At 31.7% G+C, this 19,866-nt stretch overlaps 1 protein-coding gene across 1 annotated transcript; it reads left to right on the top strand.

Annotated features, from left to right (window-relative positions):
- Positions 1 to 5,325: 5,325 nt before the first annotated feature.
- Positions 5,326 to 19,360, top strand: LOC25482300 (uncharacterized). Its single transcript, XM_039829986.1, has 6 exons — positions 5,326 to 6,203; positions 8,901 to 9,062; positions 9,241 to 10,446; positions 15,791 to 16,666; positions 17,697 to 17,858; positions 18,066 to 19,360. Exons 1-6 carry the CDS (start codon positions 5,333 to 5,335, stop codon positions 19,274 to 19,276), a joined length of 4,488 nt encoding a protein of 1,495 aa, XP_039685920.1. The 5' UTR covers positions 5,326 to 5,332; the 3' UTR covers positions 19,277 to 19,360.
- The last annotated feature ends 506 nt before the right edge of the window (positions 19,361 to 19,866 follow it).

Raw genomic sequence — 19,866 nt, 5'->3', positions numbered from 1 at the left:
TATAGATGTTATTCCCGTGAGCTTAACTCAGTTGGTAGAGATATTTGTTATACCCTGATTTTGGACCTAAAAATACTCATCCAAATTGCTTTTCCACCACTGATATTTGTCAATTTACTGTTGTTTTACTCTGAACCTTTACTTTGTTTCATCTGCATCTTTTACTGTCTATGTTCCGAAGTATTTTCAATCATGATTTTGGCTTTGATTTTCTTGCATAAAACCATCCAAAGTGTCTTTCTTGCATTTTATTTCAAAGCATCTGCAAAAAATCATACAAAAGGGTATTTTGGTCATTTCCTGCAGTGGAACCCATTTTTGTCCCTGTATTTGTCTCTAAGTCTTTTCAATTTGACTGTATAAATCATTGTTAAGTCTTTGTAAAAAAAACCCATTTCAAAATTGCATTTGAGTCAGTTTAGTCCCTAGGGGGCATTTTGGTCTTTTCTTGTTGAAATTTCGACAGATGTATTTTAAAACACCTCATTTTTGTAATTGGTTCATTTTAGTCCTTTTGTTGATTTTATTTTTGGTTTCACTTTACGTTTTTTCCAAATTACCAATTTTAGTCCAATTTTATTTTTAATTGCATTTTAGTCCCTGAACAGTTTCTAAAATTGCATTTCAGTCCCAAACATTTTAAAAATTGCATTTTAGTCCATTTTCTTAATTACAGTCCAGTCCTTCAATTTTTCTTTTTTGCAGAGAGGTCCCTAAGTCCAATTTCAGTCCAACGTCGAGCCAACTAAGTCCAAAAACAGCTGTCACCATTTCATTGGGTTTCAATCACACATGGCGGCCTATAAAAGCTGCATTCACTGCACAAGTCAGAATCAGAGAGCCACAGAATTCACGCCACATCACAAACAGAAGAGAAATTTCTCTCTCCTTTCTGTTAGGATCAAAACTCAGAAACTACCAAGAACAATCTCAAACCCTAATCTTCCAGAACCATTAAATCCATACAATTCATCAACAAATTCAGTGAATCTTTCGCAATTCTCAGAGATTCATCACTGAATCTTCATCATCGAATCGGTTTTCTTCGCAATTCAAGGCGCGAATTCATCACTGGAAGTGACGAATTCCAGCACCGATCACGAAGGAATCAGTGAGAAGAGGAGAGAAAGAAGACGAAGAAGATTGAACCGGTGAAGAAGAAGAAGAAAGTGAATCAGTGAAGAAACACCGATTTATTTTCGGTTTCACGCAACAAATCATCAAACAGAAGCGGTTCAAGTTTTTCCTCGAAGATCTTCGTTCAAAATCTCCGATTAAAACCACAGGTAACACATAAACTTCACCTTTTCTTTCTCAAAAACATCAACAAGACCGAATCAATGTAGATCTATGGAGTTTTAAGAAACGTTGTTCAAAAACTGAAAAACTAAAAAATAACTTTGAAAACCGTAAAGTTTTTCTCCGATCTACATCGATTCCAAGCTTGCATGCAAATTCTGGCATCAAATTCGTGTTTAGAATGAGGAGACGAGTGGATTAGGTTTAGTTTGGTGAGTTTCTGGTAGGTTTAGGTGTCGGAATCTAGTGATCTCGCCGGAGAAGATGAAGATTTCGGCGGACCTTTGAAGGTTCCGGCCGATCTTCATCCCCTCCGGCCGTTTCTTTCAGAAACCGGCGAGGGAAGATGAGAGTTTAGTGAGAGAAGTAGAAGTTAGAGAGAGAAAGGAGAGGAGGAAATGAATTGGACCGGTGCCTAAACCTATTTATAAGCACCTGAACCGGTCCGGTTCATTTTCGGTTCTTTCCCTTCCTTTCTGCGCCCTTAGATCTAGGATTTGGCATCTTGGATCAATCCAACGGTTCCTGTGCGTCCAGATCCAATGGACGTTGGGCCTGGGCCTTTTCATGTGGTTTCCCTTCGTTTTCTTGATTTTCTTGCTATGCACACCCTGTTTCTTGCTATGTGAACCCTCTGTTGTCTAATTTTTCTTGTAAAAATTCCTAAAAAAAATTATGTGTTTCTTGATGCATTTTTAATATTTTTGTGATGTTTTTACATATTAAAAATGATAAAAAAAATATATGTGATGTTTTCTTGTTGATTTGTTCTTTTTTTGACTAAACTTGTGAATTTTCTTGCCATAATTTGTTCATGAGGTCTTGGCACGATATGAATGATTGATATGCACTTTTATGATGGATATGCCTCTGATCATGTGTTTGTTTTACTGTTTATGATGTGATTTGTTAGTTTCTTGTGTTGCAAGTAATGTGTATTTTTTACATTTTTGTTATTGTTGTTGTTTTTACCGTTTTGTCTCGTATTTCTTTGCTTACTTGTTCTATCATTTTATGCCTTATTCTACTAACCGTTCTATTTCATGTTTCATTCACCTCATAAGCATTTCTATCACTCCATCTCAACTTCCTATAGTTTAGGTCCTTTGATATTCAATTTCTATGGCATGTAAAGTTTAGGTAGCTTTTATTTCTCTTTTAATTTCTTGCAAGACCATAGAATGTAAACTAGGGCCTATGTAATGGACAATGAACTCTAATGATGTACACCGACACGCACACACGGTGTATGTTGATTTACCATCTTAGATGCATGTTTAGGGAACGCGATACTTAGAAAAAATATTCATTTTCCAAAACTAGCAAATTCCATCACTTGAAAATTTTTCTAAATAAACCTTGGAGCCAAAACTCCATTGCATTTTCCCTTTATTTTCTTAAGAAAAACTCAAATGAACTCTAATTCCAACTTAGACTTTTTTTTAATAATTGAACCAACCATTCACCATTTTCTTCTCTCATGCCTTTACGGCCTCTTTCCCTTCTTTAAAACCATTTTTCAAAACTTAAAATCAATTGAAACACACAAAAATATTTTTGAGAGAGAACTACATGGAGTTTGATCCCTTAAAAGGGTATGTAGGCAAGAGGCCAAAACCTCTCCAAGTCCAATAAAATAAAATCTCAAACATTTTCTCCCTCCATTTTTAACCTAAATAAACTCTTTTTTTTCAATAAATAAGCATAAAAGTAAAGCGTAGACATAAAATTAGGAAAACGGTTCCTATAGAGTACTATAGTCGTTTCGGGTGCTTAACACCTTCCCGTAACGAAAACGACCCCCAAACTTAGAATTTCTAAGGGTTTTTTTTCTCAATTTTACCCTTCCCAAGAAAAAATAGAGATTATCAATGATTGAAAGGTTCAAGCCTAATTAATGACTTGACACCCCAAAATCGAGATAACAATATTATATATTATATTCAGGGATCGAGGTTCGAACCCTGAATACTTCACTTCTCCATAATTAAATTGTGTGAGTTCTAGTCACCAGGGATATTATATTCCCTTATCTTTTATATATATATATATATATATATATATATATATTATTTCCATGATTTTCTACGAAGGAGTATGTCCCGTAATTTAATTTTTCTCTTATAAAAGGAAAAGTCAAGAGCAACGGCTTAAAGACTTTGACACTTCAATAGAATTTGTCCTTATATATGGGATAATAATCCCGTGGCTATAAAAGACGAACGGCAATTTTGGGCACGACTAATGTACAGAGAAAAATCCTTCACTGTGACTTTCACGCAGAGAAAGACAATTTTTTACTTTGGACGTCTCTTTTTTTGGTTACATTTGGAATAGTCTCTGATAATGAAAATAAACTTTGAGAAATACACATTGATAAGTTTATTTTAGATGGTAATCTCCTCCCTGTTATGTATTTCTCAAAACTGTTTATCTTCGATGTAAAACAACTTATGCAAATAAATAATTTTTTTTATGTTTAATTCATAAGCTTGTTAATGTAGTTTATGAAGAAAAAAAACAGTCTATAAAAATATAAGTTTTGTTACTAAAAACCTAAAATTAACATAAAAATTTATTTATTTGTATAACCTATTTTTAAATAATGTAGAGAGAAAAATCCTTCTCCTGCTCTGTGGAACTTCACGGTAACTTTCACGAGTATACAATGAGGAAAATATTTGTATGCTTGCTTCGAAGAATTGATCTATCAAATAAATTAGGGTCTGCTGGGATAAGGGAGAAGATTATCAATTAAGATAACCATATGTATTATTCATAAGCTTGTCAACGTAGTCTATGAAAATAAACTTCAAAAACAAATTGATAAGCTTATATATGTTAATTGGAAAATCAACTTATGCAAATAAATGTAAGTCTAATGCTATATATATAGTGTGCTTCTTATATTTTGAAAAAATAGTTGAAGTGAGGCAAACTAGGGTTTATTAAAAGAAATAATCCTTAGGAAATCAATTGTTAAGGTTGGTTCCTTTTAGGATAGAAACTTGGGTTAGGAAACATTTGAAAAAAACACATTGACATTTGAGTCTCTTGGCCACGAGAGAATATTTAGGTAAAGAGTAGAAATTAGAGTTTGTTTTTAGAGAACTTGTTGAAGACTAATTTTTTGTAACTCTTTTATCTTTTTGTAAGAAACTCTTTGATAATAAATTGTAGAAATCTCTCTCCTCCATAGGTAAGTCAAATTCGGGTCAAACTTGGTGAACAAATATCGTTGCCGTCTTCTTACCCATTGCCATCTTGTCGTGGTGTAATAGTAATTTGCTTCAAATTGCACTACTAGAAAAAACAAAATTAGCGAGGGAAATTAGTAACGGAAAAAATGAAATTCCTCACAAATTTCTTGGTCGCAAAATTTAGTGACGAAATTAAAGAGGGATTTTACGTTTTTCCTCACTAAATTTAGTTTTTTTAGTAGTGTTGAGTTATGTGGTCACGTACACCTTGATGGATATTGTTTTGTTAAATGAGTTTACTTTTTGAAAGTTAAATCAGTTATATTTTGAAAAAAATTTATTTTCCATCACCTAATTAAATTTTATTTACAAAAAAAGATCGACGAAATAAAATTTAACTTTTCCGATTTTTTATTATTTATAATATCGAATTTTAATTATTTTTTATGATAAAATGTAAAAAAAATTAGCATGATTTTTATAAACAATGAAATAATATTTTTTATTATGAAATGATATTTTCTGACTTATAAATAGCCACAAATAGCTCTTTATTTTGTAAAAATGATAGTTAATTTATAAATTTTTAAAATAAGAGTACCAATCCACCTTAACTTATAAATGTATCGTAGAAATTTCCTTACTTATTTCGACTATCTTTTACATATGTAGAGCTTACTGTTATGCGACCATACCGAGTCAATCTTCGTTCCAAGTCAACAAAATTAACTAGCAGTCAAAATCCCAAAAAAATATCATTTATAAATAAATGAAACCCTCTTCTCATTTGCTTCAAAAATCAATGCAAGAACTATTCATTTGAAATACACGCAATGAAACAGAACACAAACCTCACGCAATTATGCACAATTTTAGTACTTACAATATCCATGGTCACAATAGTATTTGCATCCAATGAATCCTTTTCTTTATCCCTACCTGGGTGCAAAGACACATGTGGAAATGTAAAAATTCCATATCCATTTGGAATATCCAATTCATCAATACCAAATCAAGGTCCCTGTTACCTAGAGCGCAAATTTGAACTCATATGTGAGAATGACAAAAAATTAATTTGGGGCAATCTAGAAATTTCCAACATAAGCGTCATCGAAGGACACGTTGAAGCGTGGTTTTTCGTTTCTAGCTATTGTGGTAGCGAAAATGTAACTCATTTCGCCAGATTAGGCAGTACTTCCGGGGTCAGCATATCACCCAGAGAAAATAAGTTCTTAACAGTTGGTTGTAACAGTCTCGGTGTTCTCAGAAGCATTTACGACAAAGAAAGATATTACACCGGCTGCTTAACAATATGCAACGGTACTCGAAACAGAATTGAAAACGGAGCATGTTCGGGTATTGGTTGTTGTCAAGTTGATATTCCACCTATGATGAGGAATATAACTATACAAGCTTCTAATTATCTCGATTTAAACGAATCTTTGGGATGTAGCAATTCGTTTGTTGTTAAAAATGGATTTTATAATTTCACTGTTTCTGATTTGGACAATTTTCCTTATGAGAGGCTTCCTATGATTCTTGACTGGAGTGTTGGAAGTAAATATTGTAATGCTTCAAAGAATGAAGATGATTATGCTTGCAGGAATAATAGTGATTGTTATGATAAGGACATTGATTTTGGTTACCGATGTAAATGTAAGCATGGTTATGAAGGAAATCCGTATCATCCAGATGGCTGCACAGGTAATTTTCTTCACCTTCTTCTGAATATTATTTAAGGCAATATTACAAAGGTTTTTTTTTTTCTTCACTTTAAATATTTTTCGTCCCAAATAGTATACAAAGTTTTTTTTTTTTTTGGTTTTTTTGTCAAGTAGCCTGATAAAAAATCATTTTTTTAAGATAAGTAAATGGAGTGTTTAGAATTCAAACCCCAACCCACATATATATTAATTTTTATATGGTCCATATTTTACTTGGTATATTGGCCCCTAAAAAAAAAATTATCGGACAAATTTAACCTCTTATATGAATCTTACTCACTTTTGGCTCTGTTTGGAAGTTTGGAGGGGAGGGGAGGAGAGCATTTTTGAAAAAAAAAAGAAGAAGAATCAAGTAGAAAAAATAGAAGACATTGAAATAAGAGGACTTTATGGGTTAATTTTTTATTCATAATATAACATTCTCCTCCTCATTTGAGGAAATTCAAAAATTGTATTGGATAAAGATTTTGGAAGGATTCGTTTATGAATTTTTTAAATCCAAAATTATAATATATTTAAATTTAAAAATATATTAATCATAAGCATTAGTTTATCATTATCTAAAAATTTGTTCTTTAAAAAAATGTCATTGATTTTTTCATTTTTCTATATATTTCTCCCCTCCAAGCTCTCAAACAAAATCTTTGACTACAAGGTTTTGGTCTACAACACATTTATCCACATATTTTTTAGGTCCAAAATTTAAATATTGATCCCCATCATATTTATGTAATTTTGTAATCTAATACACTAATTTTGTTTCAAATGTATTATTCACTCTTAGACAAGGAACAAGATCCCCTCTCGGGTGATTTTTACACATTGCAAATCAAAACTGTCCATTCATCTCTCATTGAAGGGTCTCACAGACATCAATAAAAAATGAGTCACACGGACATTGATGTTAGACACGCTCAGGCCCGGCCCTGAGGGGGTGCAAACAGCTCAACAGAGTTGGGCCTCCCTCAGTCATGGGCCTCAATTTTTTTTTAATACCCACTAGTATTATTGCCCTCCAATTTTTTTTAATATCCCCAGCCATTTTCTGTCCCCTTGTTTTAGTCTTTTAGGCCTATTAGAATTAGGTCCTCTTACTTTTGGTGTTAGGTGGGGGTTCCTCATGTATACGGTAGTCATTTTCACCTTTGGATGTACCGCATATATACGGCACCTTATATTTATCTTTTAAAAAATATAAATAGAACATTGTTTTTTAAAACAAAAATACATTTTTAATTTATCACCGGCCTCTTTTCATTCCCAGAGCCGAGCCTCCGAATTCTTAGGGACGGCCCTGGACACGCTAGTGTACTCCAAACATATTTAATTCTAAACAAAATTACACAATTCATCCTTTAACTTAATTTTAGGTAACACTTTAATCCTTTATCTTTTTTTTTTTTCCAATTTAGTCCTTTAAGTTCTTTTTTTTTTTTTTTGACAAAAATAAAAAGATATTCATTCATTCAAATTGAGAGATTACATCATTCAACACCGCTAAAAACGTAAAGGATGAATCTGCGAACAAACTCACATCATCCAAGTTAATAGCAAATAGCGGCATAATGCCTATAAAAATATATGATAAAATTAAAGTCACCGGAATATCTATGGCCTCCGGATCTGCAACGTTGACGTCCAAATCTTTGATTGAATAATCGATCTTTCAATAGGAATAAAATGAACACCGCAAGAAGACGGGAAAGCAAACAACGCCGCACAAGACGACGAACAACAAACCACCACACTTAGATGATAAAATCACACAAAGAAAAAAACCTAGATCTATGTGAAAGTCACTTATTTAGATTGAAATAGAGAAAAAAATATGAAGAGGGGTGATTTCAGGTCAAGAATTGACCCAAAACCACCCCCCAATGAAGAAATGGGATGAGAAAACTTAGTGAGAGAAAATTAGGGCCGGCTTGTTTAGCCCTTTAAGTTCTAAAATGACAATATCTTATCATTTTTATGAGATTTTTTTAATGAAATTTGATGAGTTTCATGATTTTTTTTTGTAGTTTTTGATTTTTTTCATAAAAAGGATAACTATGTTGTCATTTTATAATATAAAGGACTAAATCGAGAGAGAAAAAAAAAAATAAAGGACGAAAGTGTTACTTAAAGTTTGTGAGATAAAATAAAAATATGTATTTCACATATTAATAGTCCCATTTGATTTAGATTTTTTAGGAAAAAAAATTATTATTTTAGTAAGAAAATTTGTCATTTTTAAGTGTTTGTTTACCCTTAAAAAAAAAAAAAAAAGTGTTTGTTTAGAATTTTAAGAAAAATCATTTTATCAAAAAAATTTATCTCGACTTTAAAATAAAAAGCTATTAAGATTAGCTTTTCTCAAAATCTTTTTTTTTTTTTTTCAAACATAAGGAGGTAAGACATGAACTATTTAATTTTTTTTCTTTCAAAAATGTGAATTTTCTGAAAAGTAATTAAACAAACACAAATAGCTTCAAATTTTCTGAAAAATATATATATATTTTTTATGTTAAAACAAACACACCCATTCTTGACATCTTTTCTTTGTACATATAAACAAATAAACATCAACTCAAGTGATTTTCCTTAAAAAAATCAACTCAAGTGATTTCACATTCTCGTTAATATACAAATTTTATTTATGGCAATACCATTATTTCTGTTGTATACATGTTTGCAGACATCGATGAATGTAAGTCACCAACTAACACATGCATAAATGAAGATCATTGTCGCAACAAGGATGGGTTCTATGAATGTTTCTGTCCTGATGGACAATCTGGAAATGGAACAAAGGAAGGAGGGTGTCATAGACGAGATGTTATTACCAAGGTTGCCATTGGTAAGCACCTAACATAACCCTAATTTATTTCTAGATAAGATCAAATTGATGAAGAATACTTGAGTTCGATCATCCATACTATAACAATCTTTATTTTAAATTTCATAAACTTAATTTTTTAATATTAATTTATGGAACAACTCATGAATCAATCAATTTCAACTCATTTCAAACGCAGGAGCAAGTGCTGGAATCATTATTCTATTTGTGGTGATTTCTTCTCTATACTTGACATACCAAAAAAGGAAACTCATCAAGCTCAAGCAAAAATTCTTTCAAAAAAATGGTGGTTCCATTTTGCTACAACAACTGTCTACAAGTGAAGACACTTCGCAAGCAGCTCAAATATTCACAGAAGAGGAACTTAAGAAAGCCACCAAAAACTACGATGAAAGCTTAATCATTGGCAGAGGAGGTTTTGGTACAGTTTACAAAGGAGTTTTACCTGACAACAAAATCGTCGCTGTAAAAAAATCCAAAATAATTGACGCAAATCAAATTGAGCAATTCATTAATGAGGTAGTTGTTCTGACCCAAATAAATCATAGGAATGTTGTCAAACTCCTAGGGTGTTGTCTAGAGACAGAAGTTCCTTCATTGGTGTACGAATTTGTTAGCAACGGTACACTTTTCGATTTCATACAAAGCACTAAAGATAAAACAAATAATCCAACATGGAAAACCCGCTTAAGGATAGCAGCAGAGACAGCTGGAGCTTTATCGTATCTACATTCATCTGCATCAATTCCAATTATCCATAGAGATGTTAAGAGTACCAACATTCTCTTGGATGACAATTACACTGCCAAAGTTTCCGACTTCGGAGCTTCAAGATTGGTTCCACTTGATCAAACAGAGATAGCAACAATGGTGCAAGGAACACTTGGATACTTAGATCCCGAGTATATGCAAACACATAAATTAACCGAAAAAAGTGATGTTTATAGCTTTGGAGTAGTTCTTGCAGAGCTTCTAACAGGTGACAAACCTCTTTCTTTTAATAGGCCAGAAGAGACCATTAGTCTTGCTATGCACTTTTTGTCTTGTTTAAAACAAGATAAATTTTTTGAAGCTATTCAAGTTGGATTTGTGAACGATGATAACAAGAAAGAGATTAAGGAGGTTGCTATTCTTGCTTCAAGGTGTTTAAGACTTAGAGGGGATGAAAGACCTTGTATGAAGGAAGTGGCAATGGAGTTGGATGGCATAAGGTTAATGGAGAAGCATCCTTGGAATGATACAGAGCAAAATTTTGAGGAGAGTCAACGCTTACTTCATGAGGCATCTTGTAGTATTTATAATGAAACTGGTGATAGCTATAACCTTGGATATAATGGATATGATAGCTTGAAAGATCAATCATTGATTGCCTTGGATGATGGAAGATGATTGTGATATGTCAAAATATATATACTTTTATTTTTGTTCTATCCATTTGAATTATTTTTGTATTCTGTGTGATTGACCCAATCATTTTCTTGATTTTAATTTTATTTATTGAAAACTTTCGGTACAATTCATTATAGGATCAATAAAATCTCTATGTTATCAATTTTGTAATCATGTTATTGGTGCAGAGTATCTACTAATTTGTCGTTACCTAGATTCTGTTTGGTAAAAATAGCGGATAGCTGATAAGCTAACTGAAGTGTTTCGTAAAAATAGCAGTTCAACTAGCTGATAAATGTAAAATGAAATAAAGGGTATTCTTAATTCATAATAAAAATTATATCATTAATTTAAGTATTTGTAATTTTGTAAACTAATTTCTCTTTAAAAAAATACTTTAAATTTATTAATTTAATATATCCTATGTATTATAAATTAAATTAAATTTTATCTTATATTTATTATCATTTAAGTGTTTCCACTTTATAAAAAAAATAACATTTACCTCAAAAACAAAAAAAAAAAGGTACCACTAATAGAGCAATACTAATAACAGAGAATAAAGAAAATAACACTTACCTAAAAAAAAAAAAGTAACACTAATAGAATAATAGTATTTTGTTTCGTAAAAAAAAAACGAAGGTATATAATTTTTCAAAAAAAAAAAAAGGTCAGCTGATATATATACAAAAATTGGAATAAAGGGATAGTAGTCTTTATTACGTAGCTTATTATAAAAATTATAATGGATAAAAATACAATTTAAATGTAATAATAAGGGTAAAATTGGAAGAAAAAGGGAGAAGCTATAAGCTCAAACGCTACTTGGAATAGCTTCTGAAAAATAGCTTATAAGTTGGTGAAAAAGTGTTACCAAACAGAGCTTTTTTTTTCAAACGAACTTATAAGCTATAAGCTAAAAGTTAAAAGCTCTTTTTTGGGGTTAACCAAACAGACCCCTAATCTCATGTTCCACTTGTTTACCAAATAGAGTTGTGAAGTTTAAAGCACTAGATTTTGTGATTCCTTGTTGGCGGTCACCTTTGGCAGCTATTACCATAGTTAAACATTTAAAAAATTTGTTAGCATTAGGTAAGGTTTCACGAAGTCTAGCAAGCTTATTCACACCATGAGAAAATCTCTTTTGCAAATCTGCAAACAATTTCATTGTGCATCATACGAAAGAGCTCATATCTTTGAACAAGTGTATTTATCTTCGATTGTTTTACCACAATTGTCTCCTTGTGGATGACTTGTAAGGTATCCTAAATCGCTTTAGCATTATCTCCATGTGAGGAACGATAGTACTCTTGATTCCAAGGGAAGCAATGAGTATGTTTCACACCTTCATATCATATTGAACTTTCTTAGATTTAGCATCTGTCAATTGATCTTCTGGCTTATTAAGGACGGGAATGTTTTCAATTTCAATAGAAGGCACAAATGACCAATTCAAAAAGGTGTTAGATAATAAAGTATTGCACTTAAGCTATTGAACCTTTATATCAGTAAGTTACAGTTTTATTATATATTCTCTTATAACATTTTGTGATATCAAGTTATTGATATTTTATGAAACCCTAGCCGTCTTTGTTGGTCATATTCTCTCTTTCTCTATTTTGTATATGTATTGTTAACATGGTATCAGAGCCTAGTTGATTGCACTTCTCCCCCTATTATTTCTTCTGACTCATTGCACTTCTCCCCTTTTTTTAATTCTTCTGATGGATTGCATTGCACTTCCCCCCCTTTTCATTCTTCTTATTGCATTGCACTTCTCCTCCTTTTGATTCTTCTGATCGATTGCACTTCTCCCTTTATGGATTCTTCTAATTGATAGCATTGCACTTCTACCTATTGATTCTTATGTATGGCTACTTCTCTCTACTGGTTCTTTTGTTTGGATGATTTTCTCTTTGACTGGTTAATGGTGATGGTTCTTGATGCTCTCTCTATGAAGATAACTCACTTTGGTTGCTGCTCTCCATTGGTTTTGCTAACAACTAATTTTGTTTACTGGGATAATGTTTCAACTTTATATTATTTAGTTTGTTTTTCGTATTTTATTTGACAAACTCACAATGCTTCTTGTTGATGCATCATAAGTCACCGAGTACTCACAAGTACGTTTTCGCATCTTCACGTATTCACCAAATTTCATCAAGTATATAAGTCACCGAGTTTCACCAATGCAAGTATTCGCCAAGCAAATAAGCAATGCCTCATTTAGTCAATTATCAATTGTATGCTATGCGCCTAGACACAACTCTGTATGCATGTGGTACCGATCACCGTCAAGGTTGTCACCTCAAGATACAATTGTATTATAATCACCTTCGTTGAATACAAAGTATTCAAATCACCTTCATTGGATACATAGTATCCTAATCCCCGTCCTTGGATATTAATATCCTACTTATGAATGCATGAACATATGATTCAATAATGCAAACGTTCAAATTAAACAACGCCTCACCGACATAAACATCGACATTTTTCATACAAGCAAGCACCATTAAATCACCGTCATTTTGCATGTAAGAATTCACCATAAATAATAAATCACCATCATTAAAATCATTATCATAAGCATCATCAATAACAATCACCCTAAAGAAACGACAAAGTTTCAAAATCACATTTCATATAAAAGACGGACAACTATCTGCATCATGACATTCATCATATTAAACACTCAATCAACTTTGATTCATTCTTATTTTACCATATCATCATTAATATAAAACCAATTACAAGTTCTCCGGCCAATATGAAACCACATTTTAACAAACTTCCTCTATTTTCACAACTTTCTACATTTTCTAAGCAATTCAACAAAAAAAGGTAAACATGTTCTAACACCTCAACAAAGCATATACACTACTCACATATTATCGCAATAGCATATGCATATAAGCATCATAGGACAATTCCTATAAATTCCAAAATTTCACTAAAAATTCAGAAAAATTAAATTTTATTTCTTCAACGTTTTTGGTGAATAAGATTTAATTATTATAATTCTAGGCAATAGAAAACAATTTTTCTATTCAAAAAATAACACATTTAACTATTAATTTATTGATTTGGTGTACCAATACACTCAAATTTTTGGGTGTACTATATAATTTGCCTAATTTATATACATGGTCCATAAATTAGTCAGCATGTTAGACTAATTATATATTTTATAACCTAATTGAAAAAAAACTAATTGAAAAATGATATATATTCATAGGAATGCAAGAGATATTTAATATATTATTTTGGATGGCATTTATTCAAAAAGAAAAATCTAACTTCTTTTATCTACAATTTGATTGCTGAAACGGTCTTCATATTCAAGTTATATATTTTTTGGCAAGTATTATAGTGTTAGAATTCACATTTTTAAGGTGAATTAGTGTGGTGTCCGAGGTTCAAACTCCGACCTCTGCATATATTACACATTGTCCCTATCAACTTAACTAAGTTGATGGGACATATTCAAGTTATATTGTTTACTTGAAAATGACCCCATAAATGAATCTAAGTTTTTTTTAAAGGAAATGAATCTAAGTTATTAAGTGGAATTATTCTTCAAAGTTCCTTGCTAAACACGCGGTTGTAACAATATATAGTACACTTACAATATAACATATTTTAATAAGAGTCATGATAACTTGTGTCCTAATTCCTAAGGACACATTATAATAAAACTAAAAAGGAGAAACATTCTCTTAAATTTTGTGCATTCAGTTAATTAAAAGTTAAAAATCAAATTCAAATGCATTGATTATAACACAACATTTCTACTTGTGACTCATTAATTTGAGTTTTAAAGGCACAAGTTAGTATTTTCCTTTTAACAATTAGCTAGTTCAACTCTTTAAAGTGATATTTATTTCTGTTCCTGTCATATATGCATGACATGTTTTTCTGTTCTTCTCATATAATAGTAAGTTATTTTCATAGTTTGAGTGTAAATTTTTTGTAGGGTTGAATTGTGACCTTTTTTTCCCATGAGAAATGGCTATTTATTGTAAAAAACTATCTACGCACAGACATTTGAAACTATAACTGCCACTAACGGCCTAAAACACCTCTTCAATTTGAATTTCAAAAAACATGTCTCAGTTATAACAATTATTCAATCCTATCCAAAACCAATCTTCTCGACACCTTCAATATATGTCGAACAATGACCTTTGTAATGCCAAATTTTGCAAAGTCTATTCCTTCGATAGAACGACAAACAATCAATCCTTCATATTCTCTTTTGACTATATTTAATTTTAGTCTGTCGAAAATGCAGGCTAACAACAAGTGAGAGACTTCATTTGCTTAATCACACAAGAAAGAAACTTCTAATATCAGAGTTTAATCAAATAAAGAGATTGTTATAATTTACCACATTAGTGTTGGTTACATTAAATGTTGATTTCAGAAATTGAAATAATTATAGGGTCGAAATTGTGTATTTAAAAACATGTTTACTATAATTGAGAAATTGACAACAATAAAAGACACAATTACAATTAAACTTGAAATGTATTTAATTATAATATGAAGAGAAATGCTAGCAACACTCTCTTTTGAGCATTCATCTTACTGACCTATATTTTTAAAATGAAACTCACATAAAGTGGTAGGACATACATTGATTTCACCCAATAAAAGAGTGAGTGCAAGATAGAGTGGTCAAAAGAGAGTGTGGATAGCATTCCTCTAATATTAAAAAAGTAAATTTACTCATAACCCACTTGGGTTGGCCTAGTGGTATTGGCTTGGGACCTGGGAGTGTGCTCCTCCTCAAAGTCTCAGGTTCAATTCTCTCTGGTGCCAATTTGAGGGGGTTACTTTAGTTTCTTCAAAAAAAAAAGTAAATTTACTCTTATCATTCCTTAACTTTATTTCAAGCAACAATTTCGTTCTTTATACTTTTTTCGCGTCATTTTCACTCTTTTAATCAATATACAAATGACTTTTCAAGATTCAAATCTATATTTTATTTCGATATGAGCTCTTAATGTTCAAATCTATAATACTTCACTCATGTTTTCATTTGAATTTTATATTTGATACTTGATAATTCTTATAAAAATGAACCAAAATAACATACATGCCGTGAAAGAAAAAAAAGAAAGATAAATGACGATAATTTTGGATGTTATAAACATTAAACCCAATTCATATTTCACACGTGCCACACTAGTTACTTTCATGAGAGAATACCAGTTCAATCTTCCTTTCAAAGTCAACAATTAAGCAACAAAAGACAAAGTCAAAAAGAAACCATAGAATAAGTCTTGCTAAACATCATATATAAATATATGAAACCCTTCGCTATTGCAATAAAGAAAGGCAAGGAACAATGGAAATGAAGACAAAGATATCACAACTATGCCAAATTTTAATTGTTGCAATATCCATGGTAAGAGTATTTGCATCCGATGAGTCTCTTCCTTCATCCCTGCCCGGTTGCAAAAACACATGTGGACATGTCAAAATTCCATACCCTTTTGGAATATCCAATTCATCAATACCAAACCAAGGACCATGTTTTCTAGAGCCCAAATTCAATCTTACATGTGTAAACGACACAAAATTATTGTTAGGCAATTTACAAGTTTCCAACATAAACATTCTTGAAGGACAACTTGAATTGTCGTTTTTTGTTGGAGGTTATTGTAATAGCACAAATTACAATCGACCCACGTTAGGCACTGCCAGTTACACCATATCAAGAAAGGAAAACAAGTTTGTAACTGTTGGTTGTGATAGTTATGGTTATCTCAACAGCATTTACAATCAAGAAACATATTCAACCGGTTGCTTAACAAGATGTAACGGTAATCGAAATCGAATCGAAAATGGAACATGTTCGGGTATTGGTTGTTGTCAAGTTGATATTCCACCTATGATGAGGAATATAAGTGTACAAGCTTTTGATTTTCCTAATTCCACGGATTCTTTAGGGTGTAGTTATTCATTTGTTGTTAAAGATGGATTTTATAATTTCACTGTTGATCATTTGGATATATTTCCCTATAAGATGCTTCCTTTGGTTCTTGATTGGAGTGTTGGAAGTGAAAATTGTAAGGCTTCAAAGGGTAAAGATGGTTATGCTTGCATGAAGAATAGTGATTGTGATGATGAAGACATTGGTTTTGGTTATCGATGTAAATGTAAGGAAGGTTATGAAGGAGACCCATATCATCCAGAAGGATGCATAGGTAATTTAATTCTTTCTCTGAATTTTTTATTTACTTTTTCATTTCCATCATCAAAGTAATAATCTATAGTTCTATACATAAGAAAGTATACTTTTCATCCCAGTAACATACACGTTTCTTTTTCATTGGTTTTAGACTTTTGGTACGTGAAACATTGAAAAGTTTATGCTTATATGATTAATTTATATACATGGTCCATAAATTAGTCAGCATATTAGACTAATTATATATTTGATAACCTAATTGAAAAGTGATATATATCCATAGGAATGCAAGAGATATTTAATATATTATTTTGGATGGCATTTATTAAAAAAAAAAAAATCTAACTTCTTTTATCTACAATTTGATTGCTGAAACGGTCTTCATATTCAAGTTATATATTTTTTGGTCAGGTAGTCTAGTGGCTAGAATTCACATTTTTAAGATGAATAAGTGTGATGTCCGAGGTTCAAACTTCGACCTCTGCATATATTACACATTGTCCCTACTAACTTAACTAAGTTAATGGGGACATATTCAAGTTATATTCTTCAAAGTTCCTTGCTAAACACGCGGTTGTAACAATATATAGTATACTTACAATATAACATATTTTAACAAGGGTGATGATAACTTGTGTCATAACTTCTAAGGACACATGATAATAAAACCAAAAAGGAGAAACATTTTCTTAAATTTTTGTGCATTCAATTTATCAAAAGTTAAAAATCAAATTCAAATGCATTGATTATAACACAACATTTCTACTTGTGACTCATTAATTTGAGTTTTAAAGGTACAAGTTAGTAATTTCCTTTTAACAATTAGCTAGTTCAACTCTTTAAAGTGATATTTATTTCTGTTCTTGTCATATAGGCATGACATGTTTTTCTGTTCTTCTCATATAGTAAGTTATTTTAATAGTGCAGTTCTAAAAATTCGACGCATTTTGAAACGGAAGGAGTATTAGCTAAATTGATTTTACTTTTTCTGTAATATAGTGATTTTGTTTTTGACGATACAATCATTTCTGTTACATACACTGCAGACATCGACGAATGTAAAACTTCAAATAACACATGTATAGATGAAAGTCACTGTCGCAACACGGATGGATTATATGAATGTTTCTGTCCTGATGGACAATCTGGAAATGGAACACTTGAAGGAGGTTGTCATAGACGAGATATTGTTATCAAGGTTGCCATTGGTATGTCACTAAACATAGCCCATGTTTATTTTGAATAATCATTAGTTAAATTTATTTAATTTTAAGTCGAAATCCAGATTATCAAGGTTTTTCACATGAAGAGCCAAACTGTTTTAGGACCACAAATATTTGTGATTCAACATGTTAGCTATCGATATTATTTTATAGAACAATTTATGAATTGACTTCAATACATTTCAAATGCAGGAGCAAGTGCTGGAATCATTATTCTATTTGTGGCGATTTCAGTTCTATACTTGACGTACCAAAAAAGGAAATTAATCAAACTAAAGCAAAAATTCTTTCAAAAAAACGGAGGTTCTATATTGCTACAACAGCTATCAACAAGAGAAGACACTTCGCAATCAGCTCAAATATTCACAGAAGAGGAACTAAAGAAAGCCACCAAAAACTACGATGATAGCTTAATCATCGGCAGAGGAGGTTTTGGTACAGTTTTCAAAGGAGTCTTACCAGATAACAAAATCGTCGCTGTCAAAAAATCCAAAATAATAGATGCAAATCAAATTGAGCAGTTCATTAACGAGGTAGTTGTTCTGTCCCAAATAAATCATAGAAATGTTGTCAAACTCTTGGGATGTTGTTTAGAGACAGAAGTTCCTTCGTTGGTGTATGAATTCGTTAGCAATGGTACACTTTTCGATTTCATACATAATACTAAAGATAAAGCAAACAATCCAACATGGAAAACACGTTTAAAGATAGCAGCAGAGACAGCCGGAGCTTTATCGTATTTACATTCATCTGCATCAATACCTATTATCCATAGAGATGTTAAGAGTACCAACATTCTCTTAGATGACAATTACAATGCAAAAGTTTCTGATTTTGGAGCTTCGAGGTTGGTTCCACTTGATCAAACCGAGATAGCAACAATGGTACAAGGAACTCTTGGTTACTTAGATCCGGAGTATATGCAAACACATCAACTAACAGAGAAAAGTGATGTTTATAGCTTTGGTGTAGTTCTTGCAGAGCTTCTTACGGGAGACAAACCTCTTTCTTTTAATAGGCCAGAAGAGAATATCAGTCTTGCTATGCACTTTTTGTCTTGTTTAAAACAAGATAGAATTTTTGAAGCTATTCAAGTTGGTATTTTAAATGATGAAAACAAGGAGGAGATTAAGGAGGTTGCTATTCTTGCAGCAAGGTGTTTGAGACTAAGAGGGGATGAAAGGCCTAGCATGAAGGAAGTGGCAATGGAGTTGGATGGTATAAGGTTAATGGAGAACCATCCTTGGAATGATTCAGAGCTAAATTTTGAGGAGAGACAACACTTACTTAAAGAGGCATCTTCTAGTATTTATAATGAAATTGGTGAAAGCATTAACCTTGGATATAGTGGGTATGATAGCTTGAAAGATCAACCATTGATTGCCTTAGATGATGGAAGATGATTGTGATATGTCAAAATATGTATACTTCTTTTGTTGTTTTATTGATTTTAGAAGATTAGTGATTAGATTTGGTTTTATGTATGATTGACCCATACATTTTTGTCATTTTGATTATGATAACATTCATTACATGTATGTAATTCAAAATAAATCTTCGTATGTTATCGCTATACAATCAAAGTTGTCGATCAAACCCATTTGGTTGGCTTGGTGGTGTGCTCCTCTCAAGGTCTCATATTCAATTCTCCTCGGTATCAATTTCGGTGGATTAATTTGACTTCTTCAAAAATAAAAAGTTGTTGATAGCTAATATTCGTCAGGAATCTACTTGATCACATTTACTGGAATTTCCGCTCTCAATCATGTTTTTCCATCTACAAATATCGAAGCTGAGACATTATATAAGGGTTCTGGGTATAAGTCTTCTTAAATCATCGTACTGTCGAAATCTCAATATAATAAGAATAATACAAAGCATACAGAACATAGCTAATATAGCCATGGTCAAGAAATAAATCCCCATTCATTTCATTAGATCACACTAGGCCAAATGATATTTTACCATCCCTTTGTTTGCAAGAAATAGCAGA

The sequence above is a fragment of the Medicago truncatula genome, chromosome 1 (genome assembly GCF_003473485.1).
Source record: "Medicago truncatula cultivar Jemalong A17 chromosome 1, MtrunA17r5.0-ANR, whole genome shotgun sequence".
NCBI classification, from domain to species: Eukaryota; Viridiplantae; Streptophyta; class Magnoliopsida; order Fabales; family Fabaceae; genus Medicago; species Medicago truncatula.
This window is presented reverse-complemented; position numbering and strand designations above follow the sequence as displayed.

Coding starts and splice junctions, on each gene's coding strand:
- LOC25482300 (XM_039829986.1), top strand. CDS start 5,333: ATGAAACAGAACACAAACCTCACGCAATTATGCACAATTTTAGTACTT. Junction 6,204..8,900: donor TCATCCAGATGGCTGCACAG/GTAATTTTCTTC, acceptor ACATGTTTGCAG/ACATCGATGAATGTAAGTCA. Junction 16,667..17,696: donor TCATCCAGAAGGATGCATAG/GTAATTTAATTC, acceptor CATACACTGCAG/ACATCGACGAATGTAAAACT.